General features: G+C 36.9%; 1 protein-coding gene across 6 annotated transcripts in view; it reads left to right on the forward strand.

Annotated features, from left to right (window-relative positions):
- Window positions 1-2130: 2130 nt before the first annotated feature.
- Window positions 2131-20331, forward strand: part of ATR (ATR checkpoint kinase) — a 95613-nt gene continuing 77412 nt past the window's right edge. For 5 of the 6 annotated variants that reach the window (XR_015768822.1, XR_015768823.1, XM_028099167.2 and 2 more), the window contains exons 1-10: window positions 2131-2272; window positions 10316-10407; window positions 11602-11751; window positions 13308-14185; window positions 15345-15523; window positions 15961-16152; window positions 17576-17772; window positions 18277-18429; window positions 19120-19312; window positions 19546-19808. Coding sequence is in view for 4 of the 6 variants with exons in the window: in XM_028099167.2 (XP_027954968.2) it covers window positions 2214-2272; window positions 10316-10407; window positions 11602-11751; window positions 13308-14185; window positions 15345-15523; window positions 15961-16152; window positions 17576-17772; window positions 18277-18429; window positions 19120-19312; window positions 19546-19808 (2356 nt within the window). In the remaining 2 variants the exon portion in view is untranslated. Of the gene's footprint in view, window positions 2273-10315; window positions 10408-11601; window positions 11752-13307; window positions 14186-15344; window positions 15540-15960; window positions 16153-17575; window positions 17773-18276; window positions 18430-19119; window positions 19313-19545; window positions 19809-20331 lie in introns of those variants that run through there. The other variant, XM_028099168.2, reaches the window with a different exon arrangement.

Consider the following 20331-nt stretch of genomic DNA (forward strand, 5'->3'; position numbering starts at 1 on the left):
ACAGATACAAATAGTCGTATAACATTCACCCAAATATAACAAATGTTACATTTGTCATGATTAATTCAGATCCTATTAAAATAAAACCCTCACAGGTATGTTGAAACTTCCATCATTTCATTCCCTTCTCTCTTTCTCCAGGGGGATACAACTCTTCATAGAGTTGATATATATCCTTCCCAACCATGTTTTTATATTTTTATTATATATGTATGTATATGTAACTTGCACAAAGTCTTATTTTGTGGTTTTAAAATATGTGATATAATATTATGCATCCCTTTGCAATTTTCTCTTTTTACTCATCATTTTCAAGATTCATCTTTGTTGGCATGTATTCTTTACTTCACTTATTTTAACTAAGAAATGGGTTCACTATGTGACTCTATTACCCATTATTTAATTTTTATCATAATCTCATGAGGTAGATTATTATTTATCCCATTTGATAGCTGAAAAAACTGAAGTGCAGAGAGGTTAAACAATTTTACTGAGGTCATATAATTTCTAGCAGATGGAATGAGAACTTGTGCAGGACCTCTAATGCCTAATCCCATGTTCTTTTCACTATAGCATTCAACTATTTAACAAATATTTAGTGAACACTATGAGGCATTGTTTCAGGTCCTGGGTATCTAGGCAGTGAATAAGTCAGGTAAGATACTACTTCCAGGAGTTTATATTCTAATTGGAGGACACAGTCAATAATAGTATGTAATATACAATTCTGTTCCAAGTGCTATGAAGAAAAATAAAGCAGATGGAGAGGGAAAGAGAGAGTTTAAGTGTGCTATTCTACATGAAGTGCTCTGGTGACATTTCAACAAACATCTGAAAAGGAGTTGGATGAAACAGAGGACTGCTCAAGATTATGGCAGAAGGTAAAGCAAACGTAAAATCCCTAAGGCAGGAGCATATTTGGCTGTCACTCCATCACTGATTTATTTTTATTTTAAAGATTTTTATTTACTCATTTGAGAGAGAGAAAGAGCACAAGCAGGAGGCAGGAGTGGAGCGGCTGAGGGAGAAGCAGACGCCCCCCAGAGCAGGGAGCCCTATGCGGGGCTGGATCCCAGGACCCCAGATCATGACCTGAGCCAAAGGCAGACTAAGCCACCCAGGAACCCCTTGGTATTTTTTAGATATTGCATCAATAATTATCCTCATGTACCCTGGAACAAATGTAAGCACACTGCATGGCTTTGCCTGATTAAATACATAATTTTGACATGTTAACAGTCTCTTGTGATGGTCATTTTTTTTTTAAGATTTTTATTTTATTTACTTGTCAGAGAGAGCGAGAGAGCACAAGCAGAGGGAGACGCAGGCTCCCCGTTGAGCAAGGAGCCCGACGTGGGACTCGATCCCAGGATACAGGGATCATGATCTGAGCCAAAGGCAGATGCTTAACCAACGGAGCCACCCAGGCATCCCGATGGCCATTTTTCAAATAAACAAATTGGGTTGGGCTAGAAAATGTCTACAGCCCAAATCCATTGATTTACTTTAAAAAAATTAAATCGTGGGTAGTAAATGCCCATAATGGTGACATAAACATAACAGTACTGACCCTGAATATGATGAGACACATATAAAAAGTTCAAACCTCTAATATTAAAGGTTGGGAATATCCTCGAGAAAGCCTGACTTCAAGCGGAAAAAAAAAACTTGCTGAAACAGGAAAGACGGGGAGGAGTCCCTAACTCTCAGAAAGGATGCACGGAAAGTGGTAGGAACCTGAGGGCGTTCCGCCATGGGGAGACCTGAGACCTAGTCATGCCCTCTACTCGCCGAATTATCTCAGTTCTCACTTTTGTGATGCGAGGGAGGCAGGGCTAGTGCCCGTCAAGCCTGTTTCTTCTCCAGAACCGGGGATCTTTGCTACACCAAGCTGTAGCAAAGGGTGCGGGTAAAAACCAAAACTCGTGCTAATCACTGCCGCCCCGCGTTCCGCCCTAAACCCGAGCCGCAGTGAGAAACTTGACCTGCGCGTGCTCCGTCTGCTTGCTCCACCCCTTTTCGGCCTCCCGGTTTCCCCCGGGTCCTACACGGAAAAAGAGTGGGGCCTAACGGGGCAGGACCAGCAGCGGCTTCCGGGAGGAGTTTTGGGCCTGGCGGGTTACCGTCGGGCGCCGCGCCTTCCCGGCAGAGCTAGCTGGAGAGACGTTGGGAGGCTGCGTCGGCGCCGTTGATGAGTGCGGCGCATCCTCAGCATGGGCGACCACGGCCTGGAGCTGGCGTCTATGATCCCCGCTCTGCGGGAGTTGGGCAGGTAGGGCCAGGCCTGGCCGCTCCCGCTCCCAGTCCCGCGTCTTCCTCCGCCCGGCCAGGCTGGCGTCTCACGTGCTCTCCCTCCCCAGCCGCGCGCGTGCCGGCTCGGAAACCCTCAACCCGGGCCCTTGTGGATGTTTCGAGACTCATTTCAGCACTTCTTCAGAGAGGTGGTTAAAAATATGCGAGGCGTCGCCGCAGACCTTTGGGAAGCCGGTTCAGGGAACGAGAGGCGTTCGCCGACCCCATACCTCAGCGGCGCCCGGGAGCTCGTCCCTAACCCGGGGCTTGTCCCCTGCAGCTGGAGGGAACGGCCCCTTCTGATCACTTTCTACACTCATTTGCTTCCTGGAAACCTTTCCTGAGATGAGGGGCTTGACCCATGAACTTTCCCCAGTTTCTATTTGTGATCGCTCCGGAAGGAATTGGGTTTTTAGCTTTACCTTTGGACCCGAACTGCCTCTTTTAGAAGAAAAATCACTGGTTCTCATTTTGTGCAAGGAAGGCCAATCCCAGAAAAGGTAGTTGGTTTCTTCCTTCAGAATGAAACCATAGGCCGTTCTGAAGATAGGACCCATTTCCTGTTGGCCATCCAGTCCTCAATCCGTTATTTTAGTCAAAAACTCCAGGGACCTGCCACAACGTCCACAAGATATAAATGTGCACAGAATGATGCCAAAATGTGAAAATAATATTGTTTCATTTGCAAAAGCTTGTTTTCTGTAAACCGAACAGTAAAATCAGGTAAACCAGTATCCCACCTGAAGGGAGGGGAGGGATGTGGATGGTTGCCAACCCCCTTCAGCACACTCGCAACTTTCTCTCAGCCAGGCCTAAGGAAGGCAGGGTTTTTGTTTTGCTTGCTTTTTTTTTTTTTTTTAAGTTGTAACCCACTGCGAACAAGAAAAAACCACAACTACAGTTGAACCATCAGTCGGAATAATTGCTTCCCAATTTTTTAAGCTGTTTGAAAACTTAGCACACAAAGTCAGAACTGACTTTATATGTGTGTGTGTGTATGTATATGTATGTGTATAGATATATATAATATCCATGGGATATTTAATTCCTTTCTTTTTGCAGTGCAGTTGTGTTCATCTCCACTTTTTGGCCATACAAGGGTATTTAGTCTTACTCAATCACATAAATAAGAGGATAAATGAAGGAACCACACTTGTCTTAACTGAATCATTCTGTTTTTGTGTTTTTTCACTTTTCATGAATGTTGCAAGCATACTTTGTGTTAACATTTTATTTTATTTTTTTTTAAGATTTTATTTATTTGACAGAGAGATAGCACAAGTAGGCAGAGAGGCAGGGAGAGGGAGAAGCAGGTTCCCCGCCGGGCAGGGGGCCAGATGCGGGACTCCATCCCAGGACCCTGGGACCATGACCCGAGCGAAAGGCAGCCGCTGAACCGACTGAGCCACCCAGGTGCCCCTGTGTTAACATTTTATAAAGTAACGTGAATACACATGCTCATTTTAGAAAACTGATGTACAGGTTTCATCTTTCAGGCTCAATGTGAAGCTAATATTTTTTTTTCCCATCTTGTTTTTAATGTAGAATTAACTAATTAATACTTTTCTTCCCTCTTTTTTCTTCCTTTATGAGACTTGTTAGTAAAAATAATAGTATCTTGGATTTATTTATAGTCTCTTACATCACCAGAGCTTATGTTACCTTTCATTTCATTTAATTGTGACTATTCTAAGGGAAAGAATCGAAAAAAATGACCCATAGAGAATTCTATAATAATAGTTTTTAACTGTCATGAGTTTCTCATTGCAACTGCTTCATTCAGGCCTACTCAGTCTCACAGTATCTCCATGATGTAGAATGGAGTACGTTTTATCACCATTCAGTAAGAAACTGAGTCACAGAAATTAAAGAACCAAAGTCAAAGAGATAGCAGTTATCAGAGCTGGGTGTCAGATTCAAGGCATCAAGTCCTTTTCGTCCCCCCCCCTTTTTTTCATTAATTGACTGGCAATTCGATTCTGAAAAGAGTGAGATGTTAACTGTTCTAATGTGTGGGCTCTTCTGTCTCAGTAATAAATTTTGCTTCTGTTTTTTGCTATTAGCACTCTTTTCTCTGCATAGTCTTTCAGGGTGATCCCATCCACTCCTGCCTTCATGTGCCACCCATTTGATGATTGCAAATATGTTTCTCCAAACCACATCCATTTCCTATTGAATATTTATGCAGCTGTATACTGGCAGTTTTAGCTGGGTTTCCCACATGCCATTAAGACTCAACATAGCTGGGCACCTGGGTAGCTCAGTTGGTTAAGTGTCTGGCTCTTGACTTCGGCTCAGATCATGATCTGAGGGTCATGAGACTGAGCCCTATGTCAGGCTCCCCACTCAGTTGGGGGGGGTCTGCTTGAGATTCTTTCTCCATCTCCCCCCCCAAAACTCCAGTGCTCTCAAAAAAAAAAAAAAGGCTCAACATAGCCAGTACAACATATTGTCCACATATCCCCTCTCCCCAATTTTTTCCCCTCCCATTCACTGAGGTAGGGATATCTCAGTAAATGATACCATGTTCAGTCATTTTTCGAAACCAGAAATGTAGGAATCATTCTTGACTCCCCATGTGCTTTGGCTACATCCTTTGTCCTCTTTTCATCTCTACTCTCTTCCTAAATAACTTCATCCAGTCCCATGTCTTTAAATATCATCTATATGCTGACAACTCCCAAATTTATATCTCTACCCAGAGATGTTATTAGGTTGCTTACTGTTGAACATCTATACCTGAAATGAAAATTAACATCCAAAGCAGAACTCTTGATTTACTGTCTTTACTGTCCTTCCCCAGGTTGTTGTAAATGTACCAACCAAAAGCCTAGGGGTTCTTCTTGATTCTTTCCCTTATCCCTTAATAATCTATCAGCAAGTCCTGACAACCCTACCTTCAATACTTCTCACCGTCTCCACTGCTATTCTTATAATTTCTTATCTAGACTATTACTGTAACCTCTCAGCTAATCTCTCCATTTCCATTTTACCCACTTAAAATGGATTTCTCATTCAGCAACCAAGATGATTTTAACAGCTATAAATTATATTGTAGATTATATAGCATTAGTCCTCTGTTTAAAACCTTCTGTTAGTTTTCCAGCACATTTAGGATAAAATCCAAACTTCTCCCAAGGCCTCTAAGGTCCTGCATAATCTCACCTCTGCCTGCTTCTGACCTCAAGGCCACATATCCTTCCCTTACTCTGCTCCAGTGACATTGGCCTTATTTTTTGTATGCATCAAGGTCATTCCTGCCTTCAGTCCTTTGCACCTTGTTTCTTCTCTCTAAACAGACTGGTTCCATTCAGATGTCATTTCGGAAAGGCCTTGTCTGACCTTCCTGTTTAATACTACTTTGTAATTACAAGATATTTTCAGATAATGATAGTTGCTATTAAAATATTAAATGGGGCAATGGGAGGGAGATGAAAACCTGGGAAGCATCAACATTAACCACTAGAGGAAATTTGAATGGTGAGAAGAAGCCAGTCATGTGAAACTGGGAGAAGTGTCTTGAGATTGAATGGGAGGTTTAAGGGTCTCTAGGTGGGAATGAGCCTACTATTTTAAAAAATAGGAAGAAGGGTGAAGCCATAGGAAGCAAGGAAGGGACTGGTGTGAGTTCAGGGTGGAGGAGTAGCCATGGGCCAGGTCCTTTAGTACCTTATAGACCAGAATAAGGAATTAGATTTAAGTGCAGTGGGAAACCATTGGAATGTTTTAAACAGGGAAATAACATAATTGAATTCAAGAACATTTACCCTTCACTCTCCTACTTAGCACCTTTCAATGTCTCATTGCCTTCAGTACAAAATCCAGACTCTTTAGTTGGTTCTTTGAGCTTTGACCTTATAGTTTTTCTTCAGCTTCATGTCCAATTACTGCCTCCCTCTTCTTTAACCATATAGAACTCCTTAAGAGTTTCTAGAGCAGCCTGTGTTCTTGTTCCTGAGCCTTTGCACATGCTGTTTCCTCTGCTTGGAATACTTCCTCCTTTCCCTTATTTTACCTGCTTAGCCCTTTAGGGACTTAGCTTTGTATCACTTCCTTCAGGGAGCCTGGACTGATAAGCTGTACTCAGGGCTCTGTCCCTCTTGTGCTCTGTCTTGGCTCTATTAATACTTAACCCTGCTGTGTTAAAATTACCTGTTTACTTTTTTAACTTTTAATCTACAAATATTTTTAGGGTTGATGCATGATACCTTCGTTAACCTGGTATTTCATCCTTGTCCCAGAGGAGGTAATCAAGTATTTGCTAATGTATCCAACCTTCAGGTGAATTAAATTTCCTCCTAAATATACCCTCTTAGGTCAGTTCCAAGATAGAGCTTGTATAAAAAGAAATGCCCACTCTCCCATGAGTGAGTATTCTAATAGTACATCTAATGAATGATAATCAATTCACCTTTTTGAAAAACTGAATAGAAATGGGGCGCCTGACTGGCTGAGTTGATAGAGTACGTGACTTGATTTTGGGATTGTGAGTTCAAGCCCCACGTTGGATAGGGAGCCTACTTAAAAAATTTTTTTGATAAAAATAACACATTGATTTTGTGTCAAAAATTTTGATAAAAATTATATAAATTGTCTTTATAGAAAATTATACTTTGTAGAAAACTCACCACCACCCATAGTCCTGATTCCTCTCCCAGTACACCTCATTTCACATTTCTAAATGATACTTACCAAATTACACTTGGTTTAGAAAGACAAACTCTCTTGACTTTGTCTAAAACAATTGATGTTACCTTGTAAGTTCAGACTTTTAAAATTTTTTGTTATATTTAAATCTGTGTCATATAATATGGTAGCCACTATGGCTTATCTAAATTGAGATGTTCTGTAAATGTGAGATACACACTGGGTTTCAAAGAGTCAGTGTCAAAAAAAAAAAAAAATGGAGGTAAAACAGTCTCCAATAATTTTAATATTGATTACATGTTCAAAAATATTTTGTATATACTGTTATGATGAAAATTGCTGTTTCTTTCTATTCTTAATGTGGCTACTTAGAAAAATTTGAATCGCACATGTGACTTGCATTATTTCTATGGGCCAATGCTGGTTTAAATAATAAGATAAATAGCACCAAGTTTTTTTCACTTTCCTGTACAAATACAACTACTTGGTCTTTGATTCTATATACCTAGGGTTTATATTACTTGTCAGTATTTGTTAATTTCAGTAACTTAGTAGTTCCAGCTTGAGAAGATAAAAATGTTCTGGAGATGGTGGTGATGGTATAGAATAATGTGAATATACTAAATGCCACGGAACTGTACACTTAAAATGGTTAAAATAAATTTTATGTTAAGTATATTTGACCATAATAAAAAATATATTCAAAGGACATTTTAACAAACAAATTTAATTTGATCATGTCTAGAGCTCGCTCCTCGAAATTCTAACCTTGGTTTCTAGAACACGCTTCTTAAGGTTTTTCTTTTTGTTTTTCTGGCTCTTTCCCTTTCTCCTTCATAGCCCCTTTAACTTTAACTTGGGGTTCTCTCTTTGACTTCCTTATTACTTCTTATATTGCACTAATTTTCAAGGCTTCCACTACCACTAGCTATAATAGTAGTAGATTATATAATTTCCATGAATGTCAGCCTCATATGCAAATTAGGGTTTAATATCCGTATTATACTGCTTTGAAAGTATGCAATAATGCAGTGTGTTTAGTCTTGTTTGATAGGTATTGTTATATAATGATAATTTAATCTATGTTTCTAGGCTAGATATTTCTTGAGGACTAGAGCTTTAAAAAAAATTTTTTTTTTCTGTAAACTCTACGCCCAACGTGGGGCTTGAATTTACCACCTGGAGATCAAGCCTCACATGCTCTACTGGCTAAGCCAGCCAGGCACCCCTCAGGGACTATAACTTTAATTCCAACAGTCTTTTTGTGCATCCCATTTAGTTGCTCCTTTGAGACCTTAAACTCAGTATTTCTAAAACTGGTTTTGTTTTTCTCCCCGGACCTGTGCTTCCTCCTATCTTAACTCTTTTGGTGAATGGCCTCACACTCCACCCTGGATAGAGGCCTAGGTTGACTTAACCAGTCTCCTCCACTAACTTGTCTTTCACTTACCCCAGCAGTAGTTTCTGGTATTTAGTATGGCGCATTATAGGTGCTCAATAAATGGTGGTTGTTTATATGAATGACTGTATAATTTCTCATCCTGTGTGGTAGAATACAGACTTTCTACTATATTCATACATTCAATTCTTTGCTGGTTTATACCAAATCATGGAGCTTAAGTTCAATTCATTCAGGATTCTAAGATACAATTGCTCTGCTTAATTATTATATATTCTCTTAATATTTACTTTTCTTGATTGGTCCCAATACTCAATACATGTAATTTTCCCTAATATTTTATTGAATTTTCATTGTGGAAAGTTTCAGACATCCAAAAGAAGGGAAAATGGTATATCAGTTGCCCATTTAACCCAATAATTATCTATTCATGGCCTTCCTGTCAACTCAGATTACTTAGAAGCAAATTCGAGACATCATTTCATCTATAAATCTATAAATATCAATATTACCTGTAAAGACTTTTTTTTTTAAGATTTTATTTATTTATTTGAGAGAGAGAGAGAAACAGCATGAGAGGGGAGAAGGTCAGAGGGAGAAGCAGGCTCCCCGCTGAGCCGGGAGCCTGATGTGGGACTCGATCCCAGGACTCCGGGATCATGACCTGAGCCGAAGGCAGTTGCTTAACCACCTGAGCCACCCAGGCGCCCTACCTGTAAAGACTTTTTAAACATACCATAATACCATTATCACACCTAAGAATGATTTCTTAATAACATCAAATATCTAGCTTGTGTTTAAATTTTCCCAGTTGTCATATACAGTTTGCTAATAGTTTATTTTTGTTTGTTTTGTTTTGCTTTTTTTAGTTTTTTCTTTAAATCAGAATCCATTGTAGGATCATAGATTGTAATTGATTGATATGGCTCTTAAGTCTTTGTTATAGGTTTCTCCTCTTTTTTTTTCCCCCTTAATTCATTTGTTGAAGAAACTGTGTTCTGTAGATTTTCTGAAAGTCTAGATCAACACAGCTCAATATGAATAAAATGCAAGCCACATGTGTAATTAAAAATTTTCTCGGGGCGCCTGGGTGGCTCAGTCGTTAAACATCTGCCTTCGGCTCAGGTCATTATCCCAGGGTCCTGGGATTGAGCCCCGCATCAGGCTCCCTGCTCAGCAGGAAACCTGCTTCTCCTTCTCCCACTCCCCCTGCTTGTGTTCCTGCTCTCACTGTCTCTCTCTGTCTCTCTTTCTGTCAAATAATAAATAAAATCTTAAAAAAAATTTTTTTTCTAGTAGCCACATGACAAAAAGTAAAAAGAAAATAGGTGAAAGTAATTTTCAATAATATATTTTATATAACTCTCTAGATATCATTTCTACATGTAATTAATATAAAATTATTAATGAGATATACATTTTCTGGTACCAAATATTTAAAATCCAATGTGTATTTTATACTTAAAGTACATTTCAATTTGGACTAACCACATTTCAAGTGCTCGATAGCTACAGAAATAATGGCTACTATATTGGGCAGGGCAGGTCTAGATTTTGCATATTGGGTGCCTCTGGTGTCATTTAGCATGTTTTTTTCCTTCTAACTCAGTAATGCGTATTTAAATTTTCCTTTCATTTTTCTTTTTTTAAAATTTTTAAAAAAATTTTTTAAAGATTTTATTTATTTATTTGACAGAGAGAGAGACAGCGAGAGCAAGAACACAAGCAGGGGGAGTGGGAGAGGGAGAAACAGGCTTTCTGCCGAGCAGGGAGCCTGATATGGGACTCAATCCCAGGACCCTGGGATCATGACCTAAGCCGAAGGCAGACGCCCAACGACTGAGCCACCCAGGCGCCCTAAATTTTTCTTTCATTTTTAAACAGAAGGATACAATGAAAAATTCAAAATTCGAGAATTTTTTACAAATGAAATTGTGAATCTTTTTAAGGCTTAAAAACTTTTTATTTGTATTTTAGTGCCAGTCCAGAGGACTATAATACAGTTGTACAGAAGCCAAGACAAATTTTATGTCAGTTCATTGACCGAATACTTACAGATGTAAATGTTGGTAAGAAACAGTTATTTCTTATATAAATTTTATGAATTAAATTGTTTTCTTTTTTATTTATACAACATTATGGTAGCATTTTTGTCCATGTAGTTTTAAATGTAAAGTTAGTATTTATGATAGTTACTATTTTCAAGCAACTTGTTTACGGTATTAACTTATTACATAATGTGAGTTAGGCATTTAAAGTAATTCTGTTTTCCTGCTTGTTATCTAGATTTTCTGCTGCTTGCTATGGTGTTCTTCTTTGATATAAGATATTAGAATAGATGAAAAATAGTTGGCCATTTCCAATGATGTGGACCCCGTTTTAGCTAGGTCTTATACTAGTGGTTGAGAAACAAATGCCGTTTAAAAACTCTAAGAGTTGGTGACTTTGTGGGAGGTAATAAGATCTTGTGAGTTGAATCATGGAACACTACATCAAAAACTGATGTAATGTATGGTAATTAACATAACAATAAAATTAAAAAAAGATCTTGTGAGTTGTTGAAGCAACTGTTTCCTGTTTGTGGCAATTTAAAAGACAAATATTACCAACTTGGCAAGATGGTGTCACATTTGTCATATCTGTTAAAATTACATGGAAGGGGTAATATAGTGTAGCATTTGGCTCATAGTATATAAACTTACTTCCAAATTTGGCACAGATATTATGACTTAAAATAGTCAGCCTTTTTTCAATCTGTGAAATTAAGAGTTGCTGAAAAATAACAAAGGACTACTGAATACTTGCAAGATGTGTTTTCATATGGTACTGTCCCTGTTTAGACCATTTGCCCTTCCCCTCTCTGACCAAATTCTCATCATCTAGGAATCAGTTCCTTTACAGCTTCTTCGCAGACACTTGCTTCCTCTATTGTGGATTGGTGCAGTTAACATACCATATAATAATTATTAGTTTGTCTGATTCTCTCACCTAATCGGGTGAGGTTTTTTTCCCCCACTCAGATTTTAGTACAATGTCAAGCATATTGTAGGCCTTTAATCTATATTTGGTGAATGGGTGTATAATAGATGAATGTACATGTTTATTAAACATTTAAAATTAGATAGGATTGTAGAATTTAGTCCCATCCATTTATCATGAATATTATACTGGACACAGTTCTGGTCACCAAAGTCTACTTTTTAACAAAAGGACTGCCATCTAATTTGTCATGACTCTTTAAAATGAATCTTTTATCATTTTAGTTGCTCTAGAACTTGTAAAGAAAACTGACTCTCAGCCAACCTCTGTGATGTTGCTTGATTTCATCCAGCATATAATGAAGTCCTCCCCACTCATGTTTGTAAATGTGAGTGGAAGCCAAGGGCAAAATGAGGCCAAAGGCAGTTGTATTGGTAAGTCCTGCTATTTGTGCATTCATTTGCAATTGGTTTTATGAAATCTACCCTCTTCTGCTCTTTTGAAATATAACATACATTTTATACATATTTTTGTCAGATTTGCTCTAAATTTAAGGGAGCAAAATGGTAATGGTTAGTTTTGTTTTATGCATCTTTATTGTTTTCTTTTGTTATGAAGTAGGTACCCAGGATGGAACAGAAGTAATCAAATTTATTTGCCATTGAACACTTGAGCAGTTTTCTTTTTTCTGTTTTTGATAATCTCTTCTAGATCAGGCATTAGCAATCTGTGGCCCACGGGCTGGCTGCCTGTTTTTATAAACAAAGTTTTATTGGAAAATCCATGCTTTTACTCATTGTATTTCCTTATTGTCTATAATTTCTGACCAGAACTCCTGACTGCCTGCCCTAGCACTGGCTTAGTTGTTCCTTCTTTATGCTCTGTTTGTACTGTGTTCTGCATTTCTTCTTTCATAGTGGTTATTAAGCTGGATTATAAATACCTGTTTGTCTATATTCTTTGCCACACTTTTTTATTTTATTTTTTTAAAGATTTTTTTATTCATTTGAGAGAGAGCACTGGGGGGGGGGGCGGAGAGTCAGAAGGGGAGGGAGAAGCAGACTCCTCGCTGAGCAAGGAACCCCATGCAGGGTTTGATCCCAGGGACCCAGGATCATGACCTGAGCCGAAGGCAGACGCTTTACTGACTGAGCCACCCAGGTGCCCCTTTGCCACACTTTTTTAAACAACAGGTCACAACCGGTTAGTAGGTTATGAATATAAAATATAATAGACTAGAAAATACCATAATACATTGCATGTAATACTTTTTCATGAAACTTTTGTTTCATATATTTAAATAAAATAAATATGCGTATGTAGACTGGGTCATGATATAAAATGTATCTCTTAAGTTTGAGAAACTATATAATATTCATGAGGACTATGACTGATTTGTTTTTGTGCACTTGGGGCAGAGTTGGCACTCAATAAATATTTGTTGAAGGAATGATAATAGTAACCATTTGTTGAACTTCAAGCACTATGCTGAGAATTTCACATATATTATCATACTTGATCCTCATGGTAACCCTTATTTCCTTCTTATAGACGAAGTTACCAAGGTTTAGAGATGAAAAATTCACACAACTCGTAAGTGGAAAGTTAGGACTTTGACTCCAAAATTGGTACTAAATTACCATATTTCCATTGTGTAGAGAATGTTTTAGACTATTTTGTTAGTGTTTTACTTTAAAAAATGAATCGGGACACTTGGGTGGCTCATTTGGCTAAGCATCTACATTCGGCTCAGGTCATGATCCCAGGGTCCTGGCATCGAGTCCCGCATCAGGCTCCTTGTTTAGCGAGGAGCCTGCTTCTCCCTCTTGCCTCTGCCTCTGCCCCTCTCCCTGTTTGTGTGCTCTTTCTCTCGGTCTCTGTCAAAATAAATAAATAAAATCTTAAAAAAAAAAATGAATCATCAAGGACTTAGCAAATTAGTTAGCATTTCTGATGTACTTATTTAATATCTTTTTTGTTTATTTCAAAGAATTCAGTAATTGGATCATAACAAGACTTCTGCGGATTGCAGCAACTCCATCCTGTCATATGTTACACAAGAAAATCAGTGAAGTTATCTGCTCATTATTATTTCTTTTTAAAAGCAAGAGCCCTGCAATTTTTGGAGTACTGACAAAGGAATTACTACATCTTTTTGAAGATGTGATTTACCTCCACAGAAAAAATGCAATGGGACACTTTGTGGAATGGCCAGTGGTAGTTAGCCGATTTTTAAGTCAACTAGATGAACATGTGGGATATTTACAACCAGCTCCTTTGCAATTGGTGAACATGCAAAATTTAGAATTTATTGAAGTCACTTTATTAACAGTTCTTATTCGTATTGTTGCAATTGTGTTTTTTAGAAGGCAAGAACTCTTTCTTTGGCGGATAGGTTGTATTCTGCTAGAGTATGGTAGTCCAAAAATTAAATCCTTAGCAATTAGCCTTTTAACTGAACTCTTTGAGCTTGGTGGATTACCAGCACAACCAGCAAGCACTTTCTTCAGCTCATTTTTGGGATTATTAAAACATCTTGTAGAAATGGATGCTGACCAGTTGAAACTCTATGAAGAACCATTATCAAAGCTGATAAAAACACTGTTCCCCTTTGAAGCAGAAGCTTATAGAAATATTGAACCTGTCTATTTAAATATGCTGCTGGAAAAACTCTGTGTCATGTTTGAAGATGGTGTGCTTATGCAGCTTAAGTCTGATTTGCTAAAAGCAGCTTTGTGCCACTTACTGCAGTATTTCCTTAAATATGTGCCAGCTGGGTATGAATCTGCTTTACAAGTCAGGAAGGTTTATGTGAGAAACATTTGTAGAGTTCTTGTGGATGTGCTTGGATTTCAGGTAGATGCAGAGGTAAGTCATTTTTAAGGTTACTTGATAAGTATTATGTATTTTGTTTATAATGTAAGGGTATGCATATATGTAAGATGTAACAATGAGAAAATAGAATATCTTTAATAACGTATATTCAGAATGGAATGAGTTTTTTCACAATCCACTTTGGCTCCTTATTATGGACTTTTACTTTGATTTGAGAAGGATTTCACTAATTTGGTAATGAACTGCCAATGGAGTAGGATATTTTAAAGTAGAATTTGTGAAGTGTAAGCATGTTTAGTGCCTTACTAATTAAAAGGGGACCAGTTATCAACTTAATTGCAAAACCTTCAAGCACTCACCTAGATTTTATCTTTGACAGGTTATATTCAATCACGTTTAGAAAACCTGTGGGTACATAGTACTAGTCATGCCAAATTATGCAGGCTGTGAGAGATGGGCAGTACAATAAAATATACAGTAACTTGAGTAAATATTTTACCTTGCTGGATTTGTAGTATGAAAGTGGTTAGTAATTCCCTTAGAGAGTTTTTCTTTGTAGCATTTTTTTTTTTTTTAAAGATTTTATTTATTTATTTGAGAGAGCGAGAATGAGAGAGAAAGAGAGAGCACATGAGAGGGGGAGGGTCAGAGGGAGAAGCAGACTCCCCGCTGAGCGGGGAGCCCGATGCGGGACTCGATCCCGGGACTCCAGGATCATGACCTGAGCCGAAGGCAGTCGCTTAACCGACTGAGCCACCCAGGCGCCCTCTTTGTAGCATTTTTTAAACTAAGATTTTATTTACTTAGAGCAAGTAGGAGCAGGGGGAGGAGCAGAGGGAACCCAGTGCTTGGTCCCAGGACTCTAGGATCATGACCTGAGCTGTAGGCAGATGTTTAACCAACTGAGCCACCCAGGCGCCCCTCTTTGTAATTTTGACAGAGGGAAAAACTGGTTAGAGAGAGAATTTGTCTTAAGACTTTTAGGACTATAGAACCATAGTTCTAGATACAGAGTCATATATATGTCTGTTTATAGATTGTGAAATTATATAGATTAACTTAGGTCTTTGTTTTACCTGATGAGACTCTGAAAATAGTTTACCCTAATAGAAAACTTATAACCTAATGAATTTTTGCAGTCTTTGAATAATGTATTTCCTAAGGCATAGTTTTTGAATTTTTTCTTTCTCAGTATTTGTTGGGCCCACTTTATGCAGCCTTAAAAATGGAAAGTATGGAAATCATTGAGAAGGTTCAATGCCAAATTCAACAGGAAAGCCTCAGCAGTGATAGTGATGGAATATCAGCCAAAAGGCGTCGACTCAGCTCATCTCTAAACTCTTCCAGAAGACCGCCAGAACAGCCTGAGGAGTATGACCTTCATTCAGTTTGTATTTAGTCATTTAATAAAACTTTATTCACTTTTAAAAATCACCTTTAGTTAAGTGCTTTGACTTAAATACACAGCAGTTGTTCTTTTTAAAGGTAGTCAGAGGAATGCTTTAAAATACTTAATACTTGTAGTCCATTCTAATGTGAAAGATAACATGACTACATATGGTTACTTAAAAGATTTAAGTTTTTATTTGCCTGTCTAATTTAACTTCTTAGTATCTAAAAAAATCTCAGATTACATATTCATCAGCAATTTAAAATATGTTAATAAACTTAAATATGTTAACAAATGTGATCAAAGAATTCCCATATTTCAGTTAGCCCTGAAAGTTGTTTTAATTGTACCAATTTTATATTAACCAAATTTATACTAAATATGAATATCTTTATATTATGGTTATAATTAATTACAGAATTAAACATGTGGATATGAACAAAAAGAGCATATTATGGAGTGCCCTGAAACAGAAAGCTGAGTCCCTTCAGATTTTCCTTGAATATGGTAGTCTAAAGAATCCTGTTATTGCAACTGTAGAAGGAATCACTGTTGTCCTACAGCTGACTGCTCTGTGTACTGTTCATTGTTGTCATCAAAACATGGACTGGTAAAATAACTTGTATTTTTTGTGTGGGTTGTCTGTAATAAATTTGGCTTTATTGCTTTAGGAGACTTCATTATTTGCTCAATTTGTGTGACCTTAAAACACAGATTTTTCAGTGAAATGGAAAAGATATTTGTTTTTTATTGAGCACCTGCTAAATGCTAGGTACTGTATTAAGTACTATACATATATTATTTAATCTTCATAACAGTTCTGTAAGTTAAATGCTGTTATACCTACTTTACAAAGTAGAGATTGAGGCTTAGAGAAATTGAGGCTTATTGGTTCCTAAATTGGTCCTATATGCACAGGGCAAGGAGAGACTGAAGAAAGAGGCAGACCACTCCAGATTGTAGGTGGCAGGTTTTATAAGGGAACTTACTTACATTCTTGTCTCAGGCAGCTGTGAAAGACAAATTGATCTCTCAACTGACTTTCCAGAATCTTAGAAGTTTATTTGGAGGACTTAATGAGGTTAAGTCATGTATTCAGTCCAGATGGTCTCAACAACACCTTACTCTCAAGGCTGTGTCCTTGGAACAGCTCCCACTGTGGGACCATTAGGCAGAGTGTACATTCCAAGGACAGGGGAAGGGGTGAGGAGCCTCTGATGGCCTGGGTCCAGCTTGAGGGTCAACTGGTGGTCATCCTCTTGATTACTTCTTTAACAAGACTGTTTTTGTCTGAAGCCTAAACTAACTTTCCTGGGCATACATGATTAGAAAGTAGCAGAGCACATTTTTATATAACTCAAAAGCCAATGTTTTAGTCAAACATTTAGTCAAAAGAACATTTCCCTTTGATAATAAGAGTAGGGATTTAGAACTCGTTAGAATTATCTTTTCAGTTTGGTATTCTTAATTTATGTTAATTATTCTATCAGAAGAAACAAGTGTGAATCTTCTCTGAAGATTTAGTCTTATTTTTACTGTCAAGTTATAGACCAAAGCTGAGTTAGTTTTTTACATGATCATTTATTCTGTTATTTTCTGACTCTTAACTAGCCAATAAAAAGTTATGAAGGAGATTTTAAAGAAACTATATTAATTCAGATTGCATTAAATTTGGAATTTGAGACAACTTGAAGAAATAGCTGATTAGGCTGCAATCTACTCTATTACTAAGAAAGGGTTTTACTGAGGCAGTTAATAATTATGCAGGGATATCTTCTGTCATTTTTAAGCCTGGTGATACCACATTTAAATATCCTAGATTAATTTTAATTACCAAATCCTAAGAGTGATTTAGACTGACATAAATAGTTTGAACTTAAAATAATAATGTCATATTAATTGATGTGCATATTTACTTTGAATTGGTTTAAATTTATGTTAGTTTTATATTCACAGTTTTTTTTTTTACTTACTTCAATATTAGGTTGGAATAACAAAATTCATTGTAATTCTGTGTCTTAAAAATGTTTTAGCTGCAGCCATAATTTCAAGGATTGTCAACAGAAATGTAAAAAGAAACCTTCAGTAGAGATAACTTGGATGTCTTTGGATTTTTACACAAAAGTGCTTAAGAGCTGTAGGAGTTTGTTAGAATCTGTTCAGAAGCCTGACCTGGAGGCAATTATTGATAAAGTGGTGAAAATATATGATGCTCTGATTTATATTCACGGTACGTATAAATAAACAGTAGAACAAAATAACTTTTAAAGATCATCAGTATAGAAATAGGCTCTTTTGAGTGAGGCTTAAATGCACAAATGTTTGGAATACCCAACAGTTTTTTCTTGATTTTAGTTCTTGTTCTTTTTCAGTTCTATTTCAATAATTCAGTAATTAATTCAGTAATTTCTAAGTTCCAAATTTGTCTGTAATATTTTGATTTATTATTTTTCAGCCAATAGAAATGATTTAGAACTATTAAATTTTTTTGAGAATTTCTGAAGAATGCTTTTGATCCTTCTAAAAAATACATGGATGCATATTTTTATAAAGTAACATTTAATTTCTTCGTGTTCACAGACCTCAGAACATCATCTCTATATTAAGAACCTTTGTTTATTAAATGCTATAATTCTACCTGATGTTTAGGACATTTATTTTTATTGAAAAAAGATATAGGTAAATATGATTAAGGAAAAAGATATAATCTATCACCTGTTGTGTGTTTCTGTAGTGAAAACTTCTTTTGAAGATCATATTCTGGAAGATTTGTGTGGAATGCTCTCACTTCCATGGATTCATTCCCATTCTGATGATGGCTCTTTAAAGTTGACCACATTTGCCACTAATCTTGTAGCATTAAGCCAGAGGATTTCAGATAGCTACTGTAAGTGGTCACAAAATTCTATGTGTGTGGTTTAACTCATCTCTATGTGGGACTTCTAACACGTTGCTGTTTTTTTTCAATAATTAAAAGAGGAAGTACATTTTTTTAAATTTTATTTTATTATGTTATGTTAATCACCATACATTACATCATTAGTTTTTGATGTAGTGTTTCATGATTCATTGTTTGCATATAAGGAAGTACATTTTTAACAATTCAAAAAGGAGTTAGATTTCTAAGAAGTAACAAATTGAACAGATTGTAGGATTTGCACATCCCCTGCTCTATTCTGCAGCATTGTTCTCCAAAGAGGCCATTCCGGCTTACATTCCTTTTAGCAGAATATGAGAGTTCCTATTGTCTCACATCCTCACTTTGTCAGACTTTAAAATGTTTGCTATCAAAAAAAAAAAAGTGTTGAGGTAACTAAAAGAAACTTTTTTGCTCTCTGATGGGTGTGCTTTTTAGTTGCATTTCTCTGGTTATCCAGTAAGATTGTACATAGGGCTTTTTCAGTGCACATGCTTTATTTTTGAAAAAGGAGCTTTTAATTAAATATTATATATATTTTAAATGTTACTTTACAACAAAGAATGAATACATATATAAAATGAATATGTGTTTGTATACATACGTATATAAATAAAATTAACACTTAGAAATCTTGTTTAATAGACTTCATTTTTTCAGCACCACAGGCACAGTCACGGTGTGTGTTTCTTCTAACTTTGTTTCCAAGAAGAATATTCCTTGAATGGAGAACAGCAGTATATAGCTGGGCCCTACAGAGCTCCCATGAAGTAATCCGGGCTAGTTGTGTTAATGGATTTTTTATCTTATTGCAGCAGCAGAATTCATGTAACAGAGTGCCCAAGATTCTTATGTATGTATCAATATTTTAATTTGAGTATATAACTTGATTGGAAAAATCATACTATATGTAAATATATGTATATTGCTCGTTATATAGAGCAAATGTTGATTTTAGTTTTAGAATTTAAATTTTCTTCCTTCTAGGCTTTGTCTTACTATTACTTTTGCCCCAAATTAAGCAAAACTATTTAGACCACAAAATAAAGTGAGGTTTAGTTAGTACCTTTTCTTTTTTCTCCCCAGAGATAAAGTCAAAGATGATTCTGACATTGTCAAGAAAGAATTTGCCTGTATTCTTGGTCAACTTGTGTGTACGCTTCATGGCATGTTTTATTTGACAAGTTCTTTAACAGAACCTTTTTCTGAACATGGACATATTGACCTCTTCTGTAAAAGCCTAAAAGTCACTTCTCAACACGAATGTTCATCTTCTCAACTAAAAGCTTCTGTTTGCAAGCCTTTCCTTTTCCTACTGAAAAAAAAAATATCTAGTCCAGTGAAACTTGGTGGGTGATTTGTTATGATCTGTCTAATACTTTAAAACCTTTTTTTTTAAAGATTTTATTTATTTATTTGAGAGAGAGAGCATGTGCACCAGTTGCGGGGAGGGGCAAAGGGAGAGGGAGAAGCAGATTCCCTGATGAGCAGGGAGCCTGACCTGGGGCTTGATCCCAGGACCCTAGGATCATGACCTGAGCCGAAGGCAGACATTTAACCAACTGAGCCACCCAGGCACCCTACTTTAAAACCTTTTTAACTTCTTTTTTTTTAAATCAGTGATAGAATAGGCCCAAAGCCTTAAAAAATTAGACATGCTTGATTCAATGGTCATGTAATGATTACTTATAAATGGGATATCTGGTATTAGACTGTATCACAGAACTAACAAGGGAAGTAATTTTTGGATTTTTAAATGCTCATTTGATATGATAGCTTACTTGGGGATACCTGGTGTTTAGTTCAGTATCATGAGGTTCAATATTCTATATCCTCTTTAGTGATACCAGGGACCTTCTTAATGTGTCCCGG

The sequence above is a fragment of the Eumetopias jubatus genome, unplaced genomic scaffold (assembly GCF_037043125.1).
Source record: "Eumetopias jubatus isolate StellerSeaLion01/CBP00866 unplaced genomic scaffold, mEumJub1_p1.0 scaffold_1, whole genome shotgun sequence".
In the NCBI taxonomy this organism is placed as follows: domain Eukaryota; kingdom Metazoa; phylum Chordata; class Mammalia; order Carnivora; family Otariidae; genus Eumetopias; species Eumetopias jubatus.